Below are 25,496 nucleotides of genomic sequence, written 5' to 3' on the forward strand. Positions count from 1 at the left end.
TTTTAAAATATGCTGAAAAATATTTAATACTTTGCAAAAAAGAAAAAATATCTTGTAGATTTTAATAAGATTTACATATGAGTTCTTCAATTTTTTAAAATTTATATTACTTTTTGAGATATAGTCTTTTAAATATTTCTTAATAATTTGAGTTTTCGGAATTTGAGTTGTCCGAGTTTGAATTGTCATGTAACTAGTAAGTTCAACACTCATTATTTTAAAATTTTGCAAATAAGCTAAACAAAACCTATAAACAACGTTTTTAATAAACAATCTACGCTTTTTTTTCTTTTTTTATCAAAGATTGCGCAGGAAATCAGTCGAAACACAACGCTGCACTATGGCAGTAAAAATATTATAACGATGAATAGTTTTAACAAAATATAAAAGCTAACTAAAACATTTTTGTCAGTTGGATATAGTGTAACAGATTTATTTTAATTTTTAAAGTTGTAATAAAAATGCTTTTACAATGATATAAAGGTAATCTATCTTATTGCTATATTATATGTAACGATTATATGGTAATCTATATTATATGTAACGTTGAAGTTTTTAATTAAGTTGTAAACAGTAACAATAAATCTATCATAAAAGTGGAGCGCAAAGCATTAAAGTTTTACTGATGTAAATATTATTAATAAAAGTTAAACAGTAAGATCATATTGAACAATCAAAATAAACTCAAAGGCTAACTAAAGCGTAAAGATATCTATTATTGTTTTAGTCAGTAATATTTTTCATTTAATTTCTATTTTTATTAACAAAAAAACCCTATTTGTTTACATTTGTCACAAAATTTAATGTTAAATTAAACCACACAAAAAGACATTGAAAAACTTAAAAAAAACCGTTTGGTATCACTTATCATGTTTAATAAATTAAAATCCATATTCATTGTTTACATACTCGTTGTCAAACATATAAATAATGTTTTATACTTGCAGACAGAAAAACGTTGCTTGCCCTTTAATTGTTTTTTAAGCATCACTGTATTTTGTAATTGAAAATTAATTTTGTATCGGATAATTGGTACAGTTTCATTCGCTGTAAACTTTATAAACAGTATTAAAAAAAATATGTTAGGAGCTAGATTTAGTTCCACTGGCAAGCTACTTGGTAAATGTATATATTATCTTGCTTATCATTAAAAACTTACTTTGCTGTGAAAAATAGATCTAACAAACAAGCAAAAAAGCTGACTATATAAAAAAGTGTTAAAAGTTTTATGTTAGAACCTTAGCACTGTACAGTTATGTAGCTCATTTCATCGTATTCTTTTAATTAACTATTTTTATCTTTACATACCGATCTTTTATAAAAACTAAATGAGCTAAACAAATAAGGTATAGAGTTATGTTTTATAATTTTTTTTTATATGTTTAAAATTGATTTAAAAAAATTAATAAAGTGAGTAGAATAGGAAAGAATGAATCTTGTTGAATTTCCTAGTGAGTAATACAATACAATTAACCTCAGTTTTAATGCAAGTTATTTTCCTGAATCTTGTGGTCTCAGTACAAATATTATGTATGAGTTGTTGAGTCGCAAACCTCTTGGGTACCTTTTAACGTCTTGTCAAGGACGAGTAAAAGTTAGGACAATAACTACTAATCAACCCACTTATTTGTTTCAAACACAACAACACTAATTCTACCAAAGATTGACTAAGAGATTAGTAAAGAGACATGGCTAGAGTTTCTTAAAAAATAGGAATCATTTAAGTTAAGGTAAAGTACAAGCATTGATCTTGCAGGAGTTGAGCTATACAAATGAGCGCAAGACAAGCTAGGTAATCTAGTGCTTGCAATCAATTATTGACAAAATCTGAATACTGTGTAACTGAATTTACAAAACCACTGGCTTTAATCAAAGATTCAATGTCCAACGTTGAATACCCATTAGTCAACGTGGGAGTTCTAGTAGTTAATGTGGAAGATCCGATGATCAAAAAAGAATACCCAAGTTTTATTTTGGAAGATCCGATGGTTGATAAGGAATATCCAAAGTATATAACATAACATATGTTGGTCGATAAGGAAGATCAGATGGTTGATAATAAAAGCAAATGTTTAATGTGAAAATCTAATAGTCATTAAGTAAGATCCAATATTCAATATGAATGGTGATTAAATAAATAATTATCTTAGTAGAAGAATAAGTTTCTGTTTTAAAAATTTTACATTTATACTTTTTAAAACATTTGTTCTAGTACAATATTTTAACAATCAACATATAACTCTGGTTTGCAATTTATCTTTTATTTTTAAAAAAAAATGTATGCAAATAAAATAAAATTTAGTTTTTTAAAAACATATACATCGAAATAGTTATTTGATTTCTTATCCAGTAAACAAAAGTTTAGCTATAATGATTATTTCATTATTTTATGGACTAAAGAGTTTTTTGAAATTGATTAAATATAGTTTTTTTTAAAGTAACATGTTAAGATTTTTCTATTAAAGTCAAATCCACAAACATTTTTGTGGTAAGTATAACCCATCGAATGAAAAAGTTGCTTACTCCTATATTTAGATTTTGTAGTATTGTTCTAAGTAAAACGTTTAAACAATAAGAAAACAATAATTTTAATAATAACAATAACAGGTTAAACAGTATTCATTTTTATAACACTAAGACATGTTTCTGTGTGTAAACGGGTTAACACAACATTAAACGAGTTAATACACTTTAACAAAGCTTTGTAAAAAAGTAAAAACTGCAAGGAAATAATAGAAGTTAAAGTAGATGTATATATATATATATATATATGTGTGTTTAATAAAAATAAGATAAACATGTTTTAGTGTAATGAAAAAAGAATACTGATTAATTTGTTGTTATTACATATTCCAGTAAACTTGTTTCGCTCTGATCTTTTTAACAAACGTTAAAATATATTTTTGAATAGTTAAGTTCAAAAATATTTATTTTTTGTCAAGCTATTTACTTTAAATTTTATTTAAAGTTGTTTACAAACAATTAAAGTATATTTATTTAACTCAGACACATTTTATATAATTTACATATAATTTATACTTGGTTTAAATGAGCTAGTATACTTAAAGGTCAGTCTAATTTGCATATTTGCTGAGTCAGCAAAAGTCCTTTTTTCATTTATTTTTTAATTATATTTTATACACCTTCTTTTTTTGATTATATTTTAATATGTTTGGGTAAGTGGGTTAGTGATAAGGGTAGAGATAAAAATAAAAACACTTTGAAAGAATTTGCTAACTTAGCAAATATGCATATCAGACAGAACTTTAAATATACTTTACTTTCCGTTTAAATGTACTTTATATCAGAAGCATGTTTCGACTGGTTTCCTGTTTCCTATGCGTCCCCTAAAAAACTGAAATAAACATTATAAAAAAGCGATTGAATTTAATTTTCTGTAAAAATATTTTATTAAAATTTCATATCTGTATATTAATTTTTTGGTATCATGTAAAGTTTAGTTCATATTTTTTTAAGAACCAAGTCAAAAATTACGAAGTATTAAAAGTTTTTTAGAAAAAAAAAAAATGCAGAAATTTTATATTTACAAAATTTGCACAATTTGATAATGGAAATTTTTTACTCAAAATTAGCCAATCAAAATTAAAAAAAAACTATTTTTGAAAGATTTTAAAACTTAAAGAGTTTCATTTTCAATTTTGAAAATTTTTGACCAATTCGCTTATTGTTTTTATTTGTACTACATTTAAAAAACCGTATTTTTACAAGTTGTTTTTATTATCAAATGTAAAATAAATGTATACGTCGTCTGCTATAAATTTGTTTTCAAAAACCAATTTTTTTTTATATAAATTTTGGTTTTTAGCTAGATTATTTTAACTGGATCGTTTTGACTAAGTAATTTGTTTACATATCATTGTTTATGTTTTTTTATTACTAAGACAAATTAATAACTAATTTTGATTAGAACATCTTTTTTAGCTTCTTATGTATAAAGCATTTCGTTATACATTTTAGTTTCACTATTTAAGGCAAAACGTTCACGTTATCAATTAAAACAAGACTTAGGAGTTAGGTTTATATTAAAATTTCTTTACGTAAAATTAAAGAACTGTATTACTTATAAAGATTTTTATTTAGTTTTACGAGTGTTTTCAAATTGTTTTAAGTTTAATTATTTTTATGTACCTGTAAAATTTTAATCAGTTATGTTGTAGACAGTTAAATAATTTTCCAAAGTGTTTAATAAAAGCCACAAAATGAAATAATCTATTATTGAATAAAAAAAAATTGTGCAACCCCACTAAAAAGTCTAGACACGCCTTATAATAATTTATGGGAACAGGTCTAATATGCACGAAGAATTTTTTGCGCGAAGGATCACTTTTGCACGAGAGTACAAAACAAAAAAAAAAAAAAAACAAGAAAATAAATAAAAAAAAACTAAATTAAAATTAAAAGAAAAACCTAAAAGAAGAAAATTTACTTCAAAAAAGAAATAAAAAGAAATTAATTAAAAAAAAAAGTCACGACCAAGGGTAAGGGTTAGGTTAAGGGTAACAGTGGTTGTATAAAAAAGTAAAAACAAATAATAACTAATAAAAGTTATTAATAAGAAAAAAAAATTATCTCTTAAAAAATTACAACGAACAAAAAAAAGTTACCCACCGAAGGTAAAATTTAGGGGTAACAGTGATAGTTAAATTAAAATTAAAAAAAAGTTAAAATTAGTATGAAATTAAAAAAAAAAAATAATAATAAAAAACTAAAATTAATAAAAAAATAAAATTATTAAAAAAAAATTCTTTTCGTCAAAAAGTGACCGTTCGTGCAAAGGTGTCCCTTGAAAATATTTGACACTTGTCCCTAAAATTTATACACAACGTAAATTAGATAAATTGATTCTAGACCTGGAATCAAAATACTAAAACATCAAAACAAAATAAAAAAAAGTTAGTCTGAAAAGGTAAAGATTAGCTGAGCTCTGTCAAAAGCTTTACTGTCAAAAGCTCAGAGTTTTCAGTCAGCAGTTGTTGCAAGCTTTTATATTACTTAAATTTAAAAGTTTTAAGTAAATTTAAATATTGTATAAACAAATTTTACGAGCATAAAGTTATTGTTATAGGAAAATTTATTAATTTTTCAAAAAACATAAAACTTTAATGTCAATTATTTTCCTTATCTTAAAAGCTATCTAAAATTTTTTTTTTTATTTTAGAGAACGCACCTTTGCCTTTAATTTAAAAAAAAAATTATTTAATTTGGGGTTGGAATTATTTCATGGGGTCCCTCCAAAAATAAAGGTTTTTTTTCGTTTTTTTTTTATCAAATGGTATTAGAACCAAAAATAAATATTTTTTTTTAATTTTTTATTTTGATTTCCCTTAGTTTGCATGTTATAAAAACTCTTAAATAGTTATTTTATAAATAATGTTAATATCTTTTACGATTTGGCCCAAAATCAAAATGTAGTATATTACACTATCATTTGCCTTGGCCATTTCCTAGATAAAAAATTGATAAAAGGAAAAAAAAAGTTAATAAGAATGTGAATTACATCGAACTAAATAAAAATAAAATAATTTATTTAAGTTTGTTGTATATTCACATTCTTATTAACTTTTTTTTTCCTTTTATCAATTTTTTATCTAGGAAATGGCCAAGGCAAATGATAGTGTAATATACTACATTTTGATTTTGGGCCAAATCGTAAAAGATATTAACATTATTTATAAAATAACTATTTAAGAGTTTTTATAACATGCAAACTAAGGGAAATCAAAAAAAAAATTAAAAAAAAATATTTATTTTTGGTTCTAATACCATTTGATGAAAAAAAACGAAAAAAAACCTTTATTTTTGGAGGGACCCCATGAAATAATTCCAACCCCAAATTAAATAATTTTTTTTTTAAATTAAAGGCAAAGGTGCGTTCTCTAAAATAAAAAAAAAAATTTTAGATAGCTTTTAAGATAAGGAAAATAATTGACATTAAAGTTTTATGTTTTTTGAAAAATTAATAAATTTTCCTATAACAATAACTTTATGCTCGTACAAATTTTTTGGTTATGATTAACTTAAGGTGGGCACCAATATCGAAGTGAAATTCAATGTACAGGAATTTTTCAGATTTATTTTAAATATTTTTATAGTTTTGTTTCGCCCTGCTTATGTACTTATACTACTTAATGCAACTTTAGATGACTCTTCAACTGTATAATATAATACTATACTAATCAATAATTTTAGATGACTCTTCAACTCTTCAACAGTGTCATTTCAACATTGCGACTTTTAAGCTATTTTTTATTCTTTTAGTATTATGATTTATGTAGGTTACATATTGCTGTGAATTAATTATAAAAATTAAGTCAGTTTTTAGGCCTTATTTAAATCTAATGATAGTGTCATTTCCAATTATATTTTACATTAATAGATAATGTAAAATGTTTATGTAGGTTACATATTTCTTAGTTGTAATGACACTATAGTTAGATTTAAATAAGGCCTAAAAACCGACTTAGTTTTTATAATTAATTCCCAGTGGTATTTAACCTACATAAACCATAATACTAAAAGAATAAAAAATAGTTTAAAGTCGCATTGTTGAAATGACACTGTTATATACAGTTGAAGAGTCACCTAAAATTACATTCAGTAGTATAAGTATACTTTCAAAATAAAACTGAAATTATTTAAAAGAAAGCTGAAAAATTCCTGTATATTGAATTATACTTCAATATTGGTGCCCACCTAAAGTTAATCATAACCAATTTTTTTTCTTTTTAACTCTTAAGTTTTTACTTTTTTTAAAAGAAAATTAGTTTAAAATTTTTTTTCAAGGTAGAAAAACATCAGAAGTACTCACTCTCCCCTCTGCAAAGATAAACATTATTAAAAGGACAAAATTAAAATTTATTTAAACACAACTTTAATATAAAACTTAGTTTGGTTTTATTGTCATCAAAAAATCAGTTGCTTTTTGCCAGCCCACTATATCTTTGTACTCAAGGTTGCCACAAAACCTGAAATCCTGGAAAAACCTGGAATTTGACAACTTAGCCCAAAAAACCTGGAAAAATCTTGAATTTGAGAAATATTTTAAAATATCCAAAATTTTGAACAAAAATTACCAAGTAACCTGGAAAAACCTAGAGTTTTAAACAGTTTTAACATGTTAAGGGCATAGGAGGTAAAAACACTTTTTTCACAATTTGATCATATTTTATATAGTTTTTACAAAGCTACAAGATGCTTTATACAGACTTTAAAAATTCAAAATAACTTTTGTGATATAGCAGGTTAAAAGTCGGAGGCGCAAACCAAAACAGCAAAAATAAGCTATTTCACTAAAAATATATCTTCTACCTTTTTTGAGATGACTACCTAAAAATTTTAGGAAGTGTTCCTTAATATATTTACAAAATTCTGTCAGAAACAATTTTAAAACAATTAAAAAAAAAGTTTTATATAAATAATAAACATAAAAAACATTTTTTTTTAATATTATAAAATTTTCATTTTTATTTTGTTCTAATATAATTTTCTAAATATTGCAAGGAACATTTTCTGAAAATTTGAGGTAGTTATCTCAAAAAACGTAGGAGGAGATATATTTTTAGTGATTTCTAGTTATTTGCGTTTTAGTGCGCCTCCCATAAGGAACCTATTGTTGTCTCCAACTTTGACCAGCTATATTTTAAAAAATATTTGGAATTTTAAAAACCTGTAAAAAGCATCTTGTAGCTTAGTATAAACTATATAAAATAAGATCAAATTCTGAAAAAGTGTTCACCCCCCATGCCCCTAAGTAGTAAAATTTTCATCTAACACTGAACATATCTATCATATAGATTAAACATTTTTGTTATCATCAAAAATGTTTTTTATTTAAAATCACATTTAAACTAGCTTTATAGTATCTTTTTAATGTTAGTATAGTTAGTGCTGGACAAGACTTAAAAGGTATCCAAGTGGTGTGCGACTTGATAACCAAAAGGTTTTTAAGTGCACAAGCTTCTAGGACCAAATATTTTGAGCAACTTTTTTTTGTTGTATACTACTTAACATAGTTTTTAAACTTAACTTTATACCTAAAGTAGACCCAAAAACTAAAGTAGCCTTGAAGAAATTCTTAAATTTCATTGGCAACCCTAGTATTGTATTTTTACTTAATTTAGGATTGCCAAAAATATATTTTTAAATTTGTGTAGACATAGAGCATGTAAACATACATACACATTCAACTTCTTTGATATTTTTAAATAAACCTTAGTCTATTAATCTTTTTCTTAAAGTTAGTTATATAAATTTATTGTCTAACTTTTATTGCATTACACTGTTTCTCTGCAGAGCAGTTCATCAGATGCTAAAAAAAGCTGAAAACAAAAGTATACAGAGCAATGAACTAAAATTAAACTTACCTGTATTTCATTTTAAACTAATTTAACTTTTGTAAACAACATATTAATAATAACTCATTTTTTAAACAAAATTTAATTTACTTTTTGTGTACTTTTATTTTCTAATTCATTGCTCTGTATACTTTTGTTTTCAGCATTTTTAGCGTCTGATTAACTGCTCTGCGGGGAAAACAGTGTAACGCAATAAAAGTTAAACAATAAATTTATATAATTCATATCTCCCCACCAACAATTGATATCTTTGTCTAGTTCTACTTTTTACCAAAAAAGTTAGTTATGTCCATAGGGGAGTCCAACACTTTTTTTTACAAAAATTATCTTTGGTCTTTATATGAAAGCTTTAAGTACAAACTACTAGCCAGTTTTTATAGAATTCAAAAATATCAACATTTAAGTTTTGAGATGTTTTCTTTTTAAAAAATGTTTCCATACAAATGTATGGCAAATTTACAAACTTAAAAAAATTTTTTAGTTAGATTTCTCAGAAATTTTAAATTTCATTAAAAATCTACTTCCTTGTTCATTTTTCAAGCAATCTTCTTCAAATTTTCAGGAAAAGTTCCTTATATTATAAGCAAAAACATGTTACTTACGTATTTTAATAATTTTAAAAGGTAAAAATTTTATGACAAAAATTTTAAAAAAGTATTCTTACTTGAAATTTTTTAAAGTCCAATGTAGCGTTTTTTTTGTTATATAAGGATTAGACTGTGAAAGTTTGCAGAAAATTGCTTGAAAAATGTAGAAGATAGATTTTAAATGAAATAGTTTTTTTTTTGTTTTAATTTACCCTTCCCACAGGGAACCTATTATGTGGCCAGACTTTGACAGGTTATTTCTCAAAAAATAGTTTGAATTTTTTAATACGGTAACAAGCAACTTAAAGCTTGATAAAAAATCTATAAAATAAGATCAAGATGTAAAGAACATGGCTTACCACGTCTTCCCCCCTTACAGCCTTATACTTAAAAAAAATTATTAAAAAAATTAAAGTTTTTTTTTTCCTTCAAAAAGTTGCTGCCTTCTTTAAAGAGATTTTATTTATGTTTAAATAGGTCGCCCACTTTTTTCCCTAGATAATTGCAATACTAAAAAAAAAACACAGGAATTCCCTCAATTGTATTTTTTTAGCCTTAAGCTCAACCTATTTTTAGTCTATGTTTACTTTTTATCAATTTTGGAAAAACTATAAATAATATTAATCCCTTTAAAAGAAGGACCCTGTTCCTATTTGGTGTCTTTCCTTGTCTTTCTTGTCTCACCTTGAGAATAGAAAATTTATTTTATGTACTAGGGATATTTAATTATAAATAAGAATATAAATTTAAATCTATAAATCTCATTAAAGTAATATTATAGTTGATTATTTGTTGTTTGAAATGACATTAACAGTTTATTGTGATTTTCAAAAAATAAGAACTTCGTTAAAACTGTTAAAAAATGTATATAATAATAAAACTGTTCAAAAATATAGGTTTAATTGTTTGCTAACAAAAGATCCTAGTGAAGTAACTACACTGGAATGTAATTAAAAACAAATTGTACAGTAATCTTCCTTTATTTATTGTACCAACATATGTTTCTGTGTGTTAACAAATCAACACACTTCAACTGGGTTCTGTAAAAAAATAATTACTGTAATGAAAGAACAGAAGCATAGAATAAAGTAGGTGTATACATGTTTTCATTAAAATAAAATATTTTCTACAGATAATAGTTAATAATAGGTAAAATACTTAATATTAAATCCGACTGCTTTAAAACTATATAATATTTGTGATTATTTAGTCTAAAATAAAGTAAAGTAAACTAAAATAGACAACAAAACAACAAATAATAATATAAACAAACAACTCACTTTAATGGAAAGAAAACTGATTCAAAATAATAAATAAACAAAATACATTCATTACATCTAGTAATTACGTCACAATATAAATGAGGTTATTTATTGTGACGTAATAGTGCAAAAAGAAAAAAATTACTTGTAGATATTTATAGGACTTACACATGTATTTTTTATATTTGACAAATATGCATGACTTTTTTAGTTGTGAAACTTCAATTTTTTTTAAGAATTTGAGTTGTCCAAATTTGAATAGTCGTACAACCTGGACAAAATCAGACTGGACAAAAATTTTCAGTTTTATATTTGACTAAAGTTAGTCACTTGCTAAAACCTGAATTAGACAATTTTAAAATTGGCTGAATCTAACTTTAAAAAAGATAAAATTTTAATAATATTCTTTTAAACTTGTAAAAACTGATAATATTATATATTTAAGTATAATAATTAACAACATTATAAAAAAAAAATTATTATAATATTATATTCTAAAATAAATTAAATAGAAATTATTGTTTTTCAAAGTTATAATAAACTATTATAAATGTATGAAAAAAATAAATTAAAATCTAAAAAAGAAAACATAAATGTAAAATAAGAAAACCTCGAAAATAAAGTAAACCTTTTGATACAGAATGATAGAAACATTTCTCACCATTCTGTAATGAATTTAGGTTATAGACTACTTTAGAATATAGATATTTAGGTTAAATAGATTTATGCAAATTATATATTTTATTCGCGACCGGTTTCAGTGACAAGAAATTGCGACCCTTCTAAGAAAAAAAAAGATATTGAGGTTATAAATTAAAATATATTTACTCATTTTTATAAATCAAAACAAACAGTTAAAGTTAAAACTTTTTAAAAGTTGATTACTTGTTGAATTTATGTTTAAAACAAAGTGTACACCATTTAAACATTTGTTTTTATTTTTTAAATTATTGGTTTTGAGTAATGTATTATAAATTTAACAATCAGGGTTGCCACTTGGTCAGGAAAAGTCAGGAAATCAGGAAAAGTCAGGAAAAATTTAAAAAAATGACAAAAGTCAGGAAATTTGATAAAATAAAAAAAAAGTCAGATTTTGTCAGTTTAAATTTACAAAATTCCTTGTTTTCCAAAGCCTTCAAATGGTAAAAATTAATTAAAAGTCCTTTAAAGTCAAAAAAAATTTCCAAAATTTTCCTAGAAATTTACAATTTTTTCAAATTTTATTTCCAATGCCTTCATCTGGTATAAATTAGTAAAATATCCTTTATAAAACTGCAAAAATTTTCTATTAACATATTGAACAGCTTTATATAGTTTCAAGTGTTAGATTATGTATTTTAGAATAAGTTTAATTTAAGAGTTTGATTTAGAAAAGTCAGGAAAATTTTGGTAAAAAGTCAGGAAAAGTCAGGAAATTTTTATCAGCTTGATCAGTGGCAACCATGAACAATCTTTTTAACTTTATCATTAAGAAACATCTATAGTTGCTTTTTCAAACTACACTGCTCATTCACTTTTCTGGACAGTTTAGTAGAGAAGAAAATTCAAAATAAAAAATCATTATTAAACAAACATTTTTGTGTGATACAAAAATCATGCAAAAAAGCTTTAAAGAATTTTATAAATTTTGCAATTTAGTTTATTATTATGATGATATAAAACTACTAAAGCTTACAATTAAACTTTGTTCAAAACTAGTTTAGTTATCAAAAACCTATGTACGTAAAGTTTTTTATTAAAACTTATTAAGTATTTTTGATTGCTGATTTAATTCTAAATTTTTTAGAAAATAAATGTATAACAATTCTTTTATGTTTTATTTTTGATTTAAACTGTATTATAAAAGTTGTTAATTCAAACACTTTTTGTTTAAGATGAGGTGCAAGACAATTTTTTTGTTTTTATTTGTAAGTTATAAAAGTTTGATACACTCAACATACCAGGTTTTAGAAATAGACAAGACATCAAAAAAGAAAACAAGTTTAACTAAGCATTACAAATAAACTAGAAGTTTGTAAATGATAAAAAACATTGTGACAAGTCTTTTATAATGGATCAGTTTTACATAGACAGGTCAACTTTGTACGACTTCTATGAAAAATGAAGAAAAGTTTACAAAGTTTAAAGCAGAAAAAGAGGAGCTGAACTTTTATTATGCATTGCATATTATACAGCAGTTATATTATTTTATTAAAATCTTGCCCCATGTGTCCAGATAAGTGAATAAGTACTGTATAAGCCATTACTAAAATCATTTTAACGCAATTTTTTTTTGCCTAAACTGTTAAAGTTTTGTACACTTGTCGTTAAAAGTATAATCTAGTATATAATTTGTTTTTAGTGTTTAAACTAATGTTTTGAAAATTTTACAATTGTCTGAACTTTACTTACCTCTAAAAACATCTATATTTACTTTTTCATATTATAAGCCTTTACTAAAAGCATTTCAACCTAAAACTTTTTTACAAATATCGTTCAAATTTTGCACAAATGAAGTTTAATGAATAGTCTAGTATATAAATGATTTTAATTTTTTTCATCAATGTATTATAAATTTTACAATCATCTGAACTTTACCTTTAAAAAACACATATATGCTGAAAAAAACACCTACATTGGCTTTTTCAAACTATAAGCCATTACCAAAAGCATTTTAACCCAAAACGTCTTTACAAAACTTGTTCAAATTTTGCACACATGTTGTATAGTCTAGTATATAATATATTTTTATTGTTTAAACTAATGTATTATTAATTTTATGATTATCTGAACTTTACTTCTAAAAAACACCTATATTTGCTTTTTCAAACTATAAGCCATTACTTGAAGCATTTTAAGCAAAAAATCATTACAAAAACCAAAACTTTGCGCACATGTAGCAGTGCAAAATCACCGTTTTTATAAAATTTAAAGAATAAAAATGTAAAGAAAAAAAAAACTTAAAATTCAAATGTTGAAAATGACATGCACTTTGAAAAATGTGTAACATACTTTTTGCGGTCATGTGCTCTTAATATCCCTCTTTGAACAGCTATAATTCTACATATAGCAAAATCAGAGGTAAAATAAAACCACTAGCCCTAAATCGTGGTTTTCTTCATTAAAACATAAGAATATGGACAAAAGGAAACACAGAAGGGAATACAAGGCAGAGGATGATGATGACAAAATTAATACAAGATGGAGCTATCATCACTATTTGAAAAAATAAGAATTTCACAACAAAGACTATGAAACTCATATGCTCAACCAAGCAATTAACAAGACTGAATTGACAAAGATGCCAAAAAAAAGAAAAATGAGTTCTACGTAGATGATGAATGAGATACTACTTAAAAAAAAAAAGAAAAAAAACAACGCAACAAAAGGGTTTTATCAAGGCGCATTCAAAACTCAGATTGGTGCAATAGTAATAGTAAATCAACTGTTAAAAATAATAGATTACAACAATACAAGACCCTCGTTTAGGGTTGCCACTTTACCTGGAAACCTGGAAAAACCTGGAATTTGACAATTTAAGCAAAAAAAAAACCTGGAAAAACCTGAAATTTTGAATAAAAATACCTGGAATTTTTAAGAATTTTAACTTTTTCAGTAGTAAAATTTTGGTTTGACTCAATAAATTTATCATATAGATAAAAAAAAATTTGTTATTACTAAAAACTTTTTATTAAAAAAACACATTTTAAGTAGCTTTACAGTATCTTTTCAATCTTTTTATACTATTTAGCACAGTTTCTTACCTTAGATTTAAATTTAAACTAGAAATAGACCCAAAAATGTGTACTTTTAAAAACCTGAAAGAAATTTGAAAAACCTGGAAAAATTTTTGAAAAAACAAGTGGCAACCCTGCTCATTTTACAAAGAAATATTTAAGAAGATTGTATCTACTAAAGCAGAGTTTTCCAGAGTGGGCCAAGTAGCCCCCTAAGGGGCCTTAACAAATACTCAGTTAGCCATGAGGTTATAATTTGAAACTTACACTAGATATTCTAAAGTTGTTGATGAAGAGCAAAAAAAAAGTCTTAGGAGTTTTTAATGGTAGTTTTTTAAGTTACCATGTTGAGGGGGGCCATATCTTTTTTAATTTTTTTAAAGGGGGCCATTTGAAAAAAAAATTGGGAAATCCGGTACTAAAAAAACTAAAGTTCTTATTATTGTAGTCGAAATTAAATTTTTAATTGAAGGTGAAATAGAAAGTTATATATAAATACCAAGCAGTTTGAAAGTTTAGAACCTGGGAAATTGCTACATGATAAAGTTATAAACACTGTTTGAGAATAAAGCTGCCAAAAGATGTTAATATAAAAGAAAAGGATTAACTAGGAAAGTTTATACAAAAAAATAAAGGACTCATCAAACTTAACACATAGATGACTTTAGCTGGAAGGATTGTTTTAGTTTTTAAGAAATATTTTAAACAATTTTAAGCTTTATATTGTCAAAAAGTTAAAAAATTACAATAATTTGATATTAATAACAACAGATTTTTAGCTTAAGTTTGATTTTATACTATAAATGTAAGAAAATTTAATATTTTTATACTAATTTAGGCCATTTCTCAAATAATATTTAAAACTCAAGAAGAAAAAAATAGTCTTTTAAATAACAATTTAAGAATTTTTTTTGTTTTTATTCATAAATTTTTTTTATTTTAATTTTTTTCTGACAGAACTTTTTTAAATAGTGCAAGAAAAATTTCTTGAAAGTTTGTGGTTGTTATCTAAAAAAACGTAAGATTTAGATTTTTAGTAATTTCTAGTTATTTGCCATTTTAGTTTGAGCCACCTATTGTAGTCTCAGACTTTGACCAGCTATATCTCAAAAATTATTGTGAGTTTAAAAAATCTGTATAAAGCAACTTGTAGCTTAGTTAAAACTCAATGAAATAAGACTAAATTGCAAAAAGGGTGATTTACCCCCATGCTCTTAAGTACAATAATCTTTCATTTCACTATGCACTTTGAACACAGCCTAAAAGTGATAACTCAACAGGAGTTAGTAGCTAAGAATATATACCAGTATAAATAAAAAAATTGCTTTTTTAACAAAAAGTTTTTAATTTAAAAGTTCCAAATCCAAATGGAAGATTACTAAATTTCATAAGTAAAATCACAATAAAATTTTAATAAGTGCTAAATAAATTAGATATAACAAAATATTTTCATTTTACTTGACTGTTTAAGAAACCTTTTGAGCCTGCTAATATTAAGTATCACAAAAACTGATTATCAAAAACAGGGTGTTTTTTTATTGCAAAGAACAGGGTTGCCACACACTCAGGGAAACTCAAGATATTTTGAAACTCTATAAAATCTCAGGGAGACACATAATAACTCAGCACACTTTGACTTATTTTTCAAACTCATGATAACTAAAGCAGTTTTTTTTTATAACAAAAATCTGAAGACAGTTTTAAGTTTTTTAAAAATTTAAGGGAGCATTTTTTTCTTGATCTAAAATGAGGTTTAGTTGATTTAGTTTCAATACTTTGTTATTTTATATACCCTATTTTTAAGAACTTGATTTTTAAGAGGTTATTTAAAACTTTTTTAGCCTTGCGGCTAGCTCTTTACTATTATTGAAAATAAAATTTTAGTATTTGTTTTAAATCTGAAATTAATATTTATCATGATTTGATTTTATATTAATCAGAAGCAGTTTAGAAATATAAACATTTAATAATGCATTAAAAAGTTTAAATATATTTTATAATTATTGTTACTTATAGTTAAGTAAAACTATATTGTTTTATACACCATTAATTCATTATAACAAAAACATTGGTGAAAGTCTTTAGAGCAGAAGCCTGGACTTTGTATGCTGTGAGACAAACTCAAGTTTAACAAAGGGGTTGATTTTACCAATTTGATCATCAGACCACAAGGACGATCCCTGTCTCAGTCTACCAAAGGCTTGCGGTCTGATGATGGAATAGGTATGATCAACCCTTTTGATACTCTCAATTTATAGATAAAGTTGATTATTATGACAGTTTAAGGTCACTCAGGACAGTTTTTTTGGCTCAAAGAGTGGCAACCCTGAAAAATGATTTTATTTATTTTATAGTATACTGACATATATCTTTTTTTATAGTATAATCATTATATACAATACTAGTAATATATTATTAGTATACTTATAACTTTAACTTTTTATTATAGCAAAGCAATTGTACTTTTTTTGTAATTAACCTGTTTAATGTAGTATAAAATGTGAAATTAATGTTTATTTTTTTACTTTATAAAATTAATAATTAAAATTTGTTAATTTTGTTGTCAAAATTAAATTTAAGTCTCAGTCTTTAATTGTGAAGGAAATTTTTAGCCTTATTCATATTGCCATTAGTTACCTATATCATTGCAAGATTATATATATAAACTATTTTAAGGAACAATGATACTTTTTGCGTTTAAATGGATGAATATAAATCCAACATAAATAACACAATTTTGTTTAAAAATTTGTCTATTATGTTTTAACAAAATATCATTACTAAGTTCATATGTAATTAAATATAAATTTTTAACTGTGCCTTGTACTTTTTAGAATTTCTAAAATGAAAGACATTTTTAAGCGAGAAGACACCGATCAAATTCTTAAAGCATTAGAGTTTTCTGTTGGTGGAAGTACCTTTAACAGCAATATAAGCGTCGGTGAAGTTATAAATCATCAGCTGTATAAAAATCAAACACTCATACCCCAAGAAAATGGACCTTTGGACTATAAATTTGGCCCAAATACAAGTAATCAAGATGTACTATGCTATACATGTCACAAAGATTCAACAGGCTGTCCAGGACACTTTGGACACCTTTGTTTAACAAATTATCTTTATCAGATTGGTTATTTTGATAATACAGTTTTTATATTGCAAATGATATGTAAAAACTGCAGCCGAGTTTTGATACCTCCTGATAAAAGAAAAATAATTAGAAAGCAACTAGATCAGGGTGATTTTACTAAAAACCAGTTAAAAAATGAAGCTAAAATGTGTAAAATTTGTCCTTATTGCAAAGCAGTTAATGGTAAAGTAAAAAAAGGTGGTTTTTTGAAAATTTCACACGAATTTACAGAATTGAGAAATGAAAAAAAGTTTCTATATCCTCAAATTAAAGATTTTTATAACAAATCAAAAAAAAGTTTTTTAAATGATAATAGTTATGAAAACTCTATTAATCACTTTGTTGAAGATGTTTTACCTGAAAAAGCATATCAACTGTTTAAGCAGGTTAAAAAAGAAGATTTGAAGTTTATTTTATATGATAAAGAAGGTCGTCCTGAAGATATTATTGTTAAAGTAGTTATTGTACCACCAAACACTATAAGACCATCTGCACCATCAATGACAGGGACAGGAACAACCGAAGATGATATAACAGTAAAATTGTCTGAATTAGCAAAAATTAAATTATTTCTTGACGAAAAAAAAAGAAATAAAAGTCAAGCAGGTTTGTATCAGGATATAAATTATAAAAGTAATGCTGTACATGCTACTTTGATTAATGGTCAACCTACTTCTATGCCTTTTAATGTTAGACCAAAAAAGCCATCTAGAGGAGTTATTCAAAGATTAAAAGGTAAGCAAGGAAGATTTCGTCAAAACTTGTCTGGAAAACGTGTTAACTATTCTGGGAGAACTGTTATTTCACCAGATCCTTATTTAGGTATTGATGAAGTTGGTATACCAGTTTATCTTGCAAAAATATTAACTTATCCTGAGCGTGTAACTGATAAAAACAGAAAAATATTAATTACACTTATAAAAAATGGTGCAAACAAGTGGCCTGGAGCCAATAAAGTTAGGTTAATGGATAAAACAAAAATCATTTATGATTTAAAGTATGCTAATTACGATACTGTTATAAGTAGACTAAAGCAAGGGGATATTGTAGAAAGACATATGATTGATAAAGATATTGTTCTATTTAATCGCCAACCTTCTCTTCATAGAATAAGCATAATGTCTCATTTTGCAAAAATTGGTAATCATAGAACTTTTAGGTTTAATGAATGTGTTTGCAATCCTTATAATGCTGATTTTGATGGTGATGAAATGAACATACATTTACCTCAAACTGAAGAAGCAAGAGCAGAAGCAAATATCTTAATGGGAACAAAAAGTAATATTTGCACTCCTAAAGATGGTGCTCCTATAATTTCAGCTATACAAGACTTTATTACAGCTGGATATTTAATGACATCTAAAGATGTGTTTTTAAATAAGACACAGGTAGCTAGGTTAGTATCTGCCATGAATCAAAACTTCTATTTTGATCTACCTAAACCTGCATTTTATAAACCAGAAGTTTTGTGGACAGGTAAACAAATTTTTAGTTTAATTTTTAAACCAAGCGTGTTTTCCAAGGTAAAAATTTTTCTTGAAACCCAATCGAAAACTGTTTATAAGAATAAAAAAAAATTAATAAAGCCTGAATTTTGCCCAGATGATGGATATGTCATTATCTATAATTCTGAGTTATTATCAGGTCGAATGGACAAAGTAACTTTAGGAGCAGGTTCAAAAAATAGTGTATTTTATACTTTGTTAATTGATTATGGTCAACAGAGTGCTGCTGATGCAATGAAAAGATTAGCAAGATTAACAACCGAGTTTCTTTCAGATCGTGGTTTTTCCATTGGTGTTGGGGATGTAACTCCTAATAAATATGTTTTAAATGAAAAAAGGAAAAAGTTGAATGATGGTTATAAAAAGTGTGAAGTTTATATAGAAAAGTTTAAACATGATCATCTTCAGGCATTACCAGGTTGCACAAAAGAAGAAACTTTAGAATTAAAGTTGTTAGGTGAACTATCAAAAATAAGAAATGATGCAGGTGATAGTTGTAAAAAGCTTATGCATGTAACATGTGCTCCTAAAAACATGGCTCAATGTGGTTCTAAAGGATCCTTTGTTAACTTGTCTCAAATGGCAGCTTTAGTTGGTCAACAAGCTATAAGTGGAAAACGAGTGCCATTGTGTTTTGACTCTAGACCTCTACATTTTTTTGAAGAAAAATCTAAAGCTCCTGAGGCAGGAGGGTTTGTGGAAAACAGTTTTTATTCTGGTCTTAACCCTCATGAATATATTTTTCATACTCAAGCAGGTAGAGAAGGTTTAGTAGATACAGCTGTAAAAACAGCAGACACTGGTTATATGCAAAGACGCTTAGTAAAGTGCTTAGAAGACTTATCTGCAGAATATGATGGTACTGTCAGATCTGCAACAAATCAAATAGTTCAATTTTTATATGGTGGTGATGGATTAGATCCACTTTTTATGGAAGGTAAAAGTAAACCAGTAAATCTAGATAGAGTTTTAAAAGTTACCAAAGTCAACCATCCTTGCCAAAATAAAAGTGGGCTATCTTCTATTGAAATTAAGAGTTTATCAAACTCTCTTATAAAAAGTCAGTGTAGTAATGAAAAGAACAGTAATTTGTATTCTGAATTAAAATGTTTTATAGAAGATGAAATAGTTAAAAAAGTTATTGAGTATGAAAAAAATGGTGATATAAAAAATCTTTCTAGATTTGATAGTCGAAGAATTACTTCAACTCAACTTACAACATTTATTAACAAAGTTTGTGCAAAACTAAAGAAATCAGTTGTAGAACCAGGAACTGCTGTTGGGGCTATATGTGCTCAAAGTGTTGGGGAGCCAGGAACACAAATGACATTAAAAACTTTTCATTTTGCTGGTGTTGCTTCTATGAACATTACTCAAGGAGTACCTAGAATTAAAGAAATAATTAATGGAAGTGGAAAAATAGCCACTCCAATAATTGAAGCAGAGCTTGAAAATTGCTTTGATAATATTAAAGCTAGTATCATACAGCAAAAGTTAGAAAAAACTAAGTTAAAGCAAGTTATACATTCTGTTTCATACAGATTATTTAGAAAATTAGCAGTAATTTTTGTGCAACTTGATACTAACATTATGCAATCTTTAAGAATTCAATTGAATGCATTTTCAATTAAGGAAAGCATAGAAAAAGATATAAAATTAAAAAAGTTGATAGCAAATGCTCAACTGGAAGTAAAAGCACCAAATGTTATATCAATTTTAATAAAAGGAGCTGCTGATAAGGTCTCATTTGATAAAGTTTTCAAAGGACTGCATTATAACCTAGGTGAAGTTCAGGTATCAGGTCTCACCAACATTAATCGAGCTGTAGTAGATAAAAAACAAAAGAAGGATAACAAAAAAGATTTTAGGGATGAATACAAACTGGTAGTTGAAGGTACAGATCTTATGGGTGTTATGACTACCAGAGGTGTAAAAGCAACTAAAACAATTTCAAACAGTACTTTAGAGGTAAGAGTATAGTAATTTCGTAACTATATTTTAATTTAATACTTCTTAAAACCTAAATAATTTACTTATTAAGGTCAAACTTACCTCTTATAAAGTATATATTTACAATGTATTTACTTAAGTAAATTAAAAGTTGTTTTTAGTAATTTTGTTATTAAAAATGAAAGTTTGTAGTACTCTGTAAAACTTTTTTAAATTTTAATTTCTATAGTACAAATTAATTTTTTAATTTTAAATGTTTACTAATAATTATATCAATTGTTTTTTGTAAAAAATCATTACACAAGTAGAAACCTAGACATGTTTGTTTAAGTCAGTTGTAACTTTTTGTATGTAACAGTTTAATTAAAAGATAAATTTTATACAGGGTTGCCACACACTCAGTCAAGTTTCATATTTTAGAAAAACTCCGGTCAACTCAGGCTAGTAAAGATGTTCTCAAGTTATTTTAAAAACTCAGGCTTGTTAACTTTTTTTTTTCAAATCTCACCCTACTCTCACCATTCTTTTTCAGAACTTAGTTTTTAGACGATTCAAGTTTGATTAATGGTGAATTTGTTCTGTTTTTGGCATGTACTACTATTTTTCAATTACAGTAATATCTTGCGAATCAAAGCACTCATTTGATTATACACTCTTGTATAGTAACTCATTTTAAAATACTCAAAGAATAAAAACTGTTCGAAAAATATTTAGTATTATACGATTTAAATTTATTATATCTTTTGAATTAACCTATCTCTGTATCTTTAGACTTTAAAAAGTTATGTTCCTAGACAGATGGACAAACATTTAATTGTGCTTCGTTGTACCATAAGTTTTAATAGTTAATAGCAGTTTTAATTAACATTCTAAAAGAACCATGATTGTTTGAATAAAAATAATGAAAGTTCAGTACACAAACATATGATGCAGTGCTCTTACTCTATTCAGGAATATTCATCTAAAGAAATAGCCATATAGTAGACATATTTGCTACCTCTTGTTTAACTACGCATTTTTGATTTAGACGCAGTGTGCGTAGATTTGCTAGAAGTTATTGTATTTTAATAACTCAGACTAGTTTATTGTGACTCAGGCTATTTTTGTTCACTCAGGCTGGCTTTTAAACTTCAAAAAAAAAAAAACAACAATGCACAAAGCTTACTTTTTTTTTAATTGAGTTAAAATTTGAAATTGTTTAAGAATTTCTTTTTAATACAGTGTTTTGTAAGTTTTGTTCTTAGCTATTGTTTAGTCAATAATAGTTTGTAGCTATTTTTAAGTAGATAATGTTTGTAATTTTTTAAAACTCAGTAAAATGTCTTTTTTTATAATTCTTTTAAAATGGTTTGTTTTAATTTATATTATTAACATATAACTTCTTATATTTTATAACTGGTAATCAAGTTTTTTTGGTCATATTTTTAGACATATGTTTTACTTTAAATTAATTTGTTGTTTAACTTTTATTGCGTTACGCCGTTTCCCTGCAGAGCAGTTCATCAGACGCAAACAAAAGCTTATTCAAATATATTTTACTGAAACTGTCTAAAAATACAAAGTATTATTAAATTTAATTATGTTACTACAGTATTTAAATGACTAATTTGTTCTTTTAAGCACATAGATACTACTAACTCAGATTAACTCAGAATAGTTTAAAACTTTTTTTTTTAACTCAGGCTATTTTTAAAAAGCTCAAAGTTGTTTGAACTTTAAAGAAATAACATGTTTAATTTTATGAAAATTTTGACTTAAATAAAGACTAATATTTATGTTTTTAAGTTTTATTACTCAATTTTGTCAATAAATCTTATTAGCATAATTTTATTTATTTTTTAACAATTATAGGTTAAACTAATTAACTAATTACCTAGTATAGTTTTTGGTGATTTTAACCTGTTTTACTGCTTTAAAAATTATTTGCAACTCTAAATCAGCAGCAACAAGTTTATCTTTGCAGCAAATTAAAGTTAAAAAATTTTTAAATAAATTTGTCAGTTTAGTTAAGTTATAATGTTATTGTTATTTTTTGTAGTGCACATGTATATATTTTGAAAAATTATTTTTAATGGCATATTAGTTTTGTTTTATAAAAATGAATGTTTTAGTTTGTGTTTTGTGACACTATTAGTTTTAATTTTGCAATACTAAATTATGCAGTTTTTTATTTTTTACTGCAAACAATAGTTTCTTAATTAATGAAACTTTTATGTAAAACCTAAAGCAAGGTTGCCAAGAAACCTGGAGTCCTTAAAAAACATGGATTTTGACAATTTAGGCACAGAAACCTAGAACTATAGAAAAAACTTGTAATTTTCAACTATTTTTATATGTTAAGTAACAAAATCTCGATTACATACGAAAATCTATCATAAAATTTGCATTAATATTTGTCTCATCTAAATTAACTACTAATTCTTTCATTAATTTACTTTTACTACAGACTAACAGACTCTAAATTTACTTTTACTAGTTTTGTACAAATGTGTTATGTCTTATAAAAATTCTTCTGGATAGTCATCTATTTGGTTATACTTTCTTACTGAAGTGCATTTACTATTTCTGTTTTATGTGTATTAAGTTATCGCCTTTAATATTAAACAAATAAATTTTAGCTTATTAATGAGTACTTTATAAATTTAACTTTGTTTAATTTTTTGTTTATGTTTATTTTTTATCTTAAATTGTTGAGTATAAATTTATTTAATTTTATTTTCTCGTTGTGTGTCCTGTTTAAGTGGCTCAGGTTTTAATGCCTGAGTCCAACATTTCACAATTAACAATATAATGATACTAAAAAAGATTAAAAAAGTTGTATAGTTAAGAATTTTTTTCATTCAAAAACACATTTAAAGTTATTTTATTTTACATTTTCTTTTTAATGTTGTTTAACTATTAAGACAATTTTTTAACTTAAGTTTAATTTGATACTAAAAATGAACCAAAAAACTTGTTATTTAAAAGTCTAGAAAAAAAAGAAAGAAAACCTGGAAGAAATTTACAAAAAACATTTGGCAACTCTGTTTAAGTATTCTTTTTGTAGTTAATTAGTATAACAATTAAGTAAGTAAATTTAAATCTTTTTATATGTGCTAGAACTTTTGATAGACTAATACTTATTTGTAAAAATATTTTTTTGCAGTTTTAATTGCACAAATGTTTCAGGTTTAAAAAGAATAGAAAGCTGTAACCTTTTTAATGTTTGCTGTAGACAATGCTTCATTTAACATTTATTGTTACTAATTCAAATAATGTATTTTATTGTTTATTTTCAAGTAATATTTAGCTTCCATTCAATATTGTTATACATATGCTTGAAGTATAAACTTGTTATGTTGAATTATTTGCTTATAATATTGATAAATATGTAGTTGATTAAAGTTCAAATTAAGCACTTTTTGAAAAAGTTTATAACAAACACGTTTTTATACACTCAGACTAGGTTAAAATTTTTGAGGTTTGTATAAAGACTTTTTTTTGGTAAAAACCAGAATTTTTCAATTTAAATGACACTAAGTTGGCCTGTTTCAGAAATTGAAAGTTTTAAAGGCGACTCTTTTATACACTATCCTTACTATCTTCTTTTAGTATATCGTTAGAATTATTTCGGACTGATAAACCTTTTGGAAGAAATCTGTAATTACAATACGTTCTCGTAAAATAATTCTTTATCGCTCAATTTACAAAAAGTTCATTAATTTCAAATGTGGTTATTATGATTCTAGTATATGATTATGTTCCAAAAAATGCAACCGCTATATTAGTTTAATTCAAGCTGTTTATACTTGAACTTACTGTTTATTATTAAATTTTTTATTAAAAAGTATTGAAACTATTAAAAAAATTAGGTTTACAAAGTTCTTGGAGTTGAAGCAGCGTGGGCGACTATTTGCAAACAGATGAAGTCGTGCATGGAGGAACATGGAATGACAATTGACGATCGTCACTTTATGTTGCTGGCCAGTACGATGACTTACAAGGGCAAAGTAAACGGGTACACTAGAACAGGGTTAAAAAACACCAAATCGTCGGTGCTGAACTTGGCTTCGTTTGAAACTTGCCACAAGCATCTTTTTGAGGCGGCTTATAGAGGTCAAAGTGACATGTTATCAGGCGTCAGTGAGAAGATTATCACAGGAAGCCGATTGAGCTTGGGAACAGGAAGTTTTGGATTAATATTCGATGAAAAGCCAAACGCAAGTGATCCAGTTAAGTTTCCTAAGACTCCACTTATTTTCGACCAGGCAGAGTTTCATCCTGACCTTGAGTATTTTAATGTTAAAAATGGTTCTTCATAGCAAAAGCTTGAACTGTAATACTTATTTAATTTGTACAATTTTACCTTTGTTTATTATAGACATAAGTTTATCATTAGACAATTATAAATTATTAGTTGAGGCTTAAACAACTTTATTTCTTTATAAACTAATTATAAGAGTGTTTTCGTTATATTTTAGTTTTACTATAATTTGTTACAAGGCTATGTTCAAACATTTAAACTATCTTAAAAATTGTTAAATATAGTAGGCTAAAAATAGTCCAAAAATTTTCAAGCTTATAAGTATAAGAAAGTTTCTTCCCCTTACTTGGATTATGTTTATTATTTATAATGGTATAGCTATATATTTATAACCTTTAAGTATCATTACTGTGAACTCTCCCCTTAAACAACTAAATATACTATCAATTTTAAAACTGATTAACACCTAGTGACATATTTTATTTTAGCTCTTAACTGTTCTAAAATAGTGTTTTACTGTATTGTATTAAAAGTTTTAACTCAAAACTCGTTGAAACTGTGTTTTAAATAAGAAACATTTTAATCTATTTAATCGTATAATTCATCAAATTTCATTATAAGTAATTTTCTAACATATACCTTATGTTCTATCTCTAATGATCTTTTTTCCTAAAAATAAGAAAATCAAAAGACAATTAAAATTTTAATTTGAATTCCGCTAACAGTTT

At 25.4% G+C, this 25,496-nt stretch overlaps 1 protein-coding gene across 1 annotated transcript; it reads left to right on the top strand.

The window, feature by feature from the left end:
• The first annotated feature begins 1,880 nt into the window (after positions 1-1,880).
• LOC145838890 (DNA-directed RNA polymerase III subunit RPC1-like) lies at positions 1,881-25,424 on the top strand. Its single transcript, XM_082946511.1, has 3 exons — positions 1,881-2,008; positions 16,775-20,543; positions 24,377-25,424. Exons 1-3 carry the CDS (start codon positions 1,881-1,883, stop codon positions 24,824-24,826), a joined length of 4,347 nt encoding a protein of 1,448 aa, XP_082802637.1. The 3' UTR covers positions 24,827-25,424.
• Positions 25,425-25,496: the final 72 nt, after the last annotated feature.

Source organism: Thalia democratica, chromosome 6 (genome assembly GCF_965202585.1).
Source record: "Thalia democratica chromosome 6, ktThaDemo2.hap1.1, whole genome shotgun sequence".
Lineage (NCBI taxonomy): Eukaryota > Metazoa > Chordata > Thaliacea > Salpida > Salpidae > Thalia > Thalia democratica.

Excerpts from the sequence above, each read along its gene's own strand:
- LOC145838890 (XM_082946511.1), top strand. The coding sequence starts at position 1,881 with ATGTCCAACGTTGAATACCCATTAGTCAACGTGGGAGTTCTAGTAGTT. Across the intron at positions 2,009-16,774 it reads GTTGATAAGGAATATCCAAA|AATTTCTAAAATGAAAGACA; the intron begins GTATATAACATA and ends TGTACTTTTTAG. Across the intron at positions 20,544-24,376 it reads TTTCAAACAGTACTTTAGAG|GTTTACAAAGTTCTTGGAGT; the intron begins GTAAGAGTATAG and ends TAAAAAAATTAG.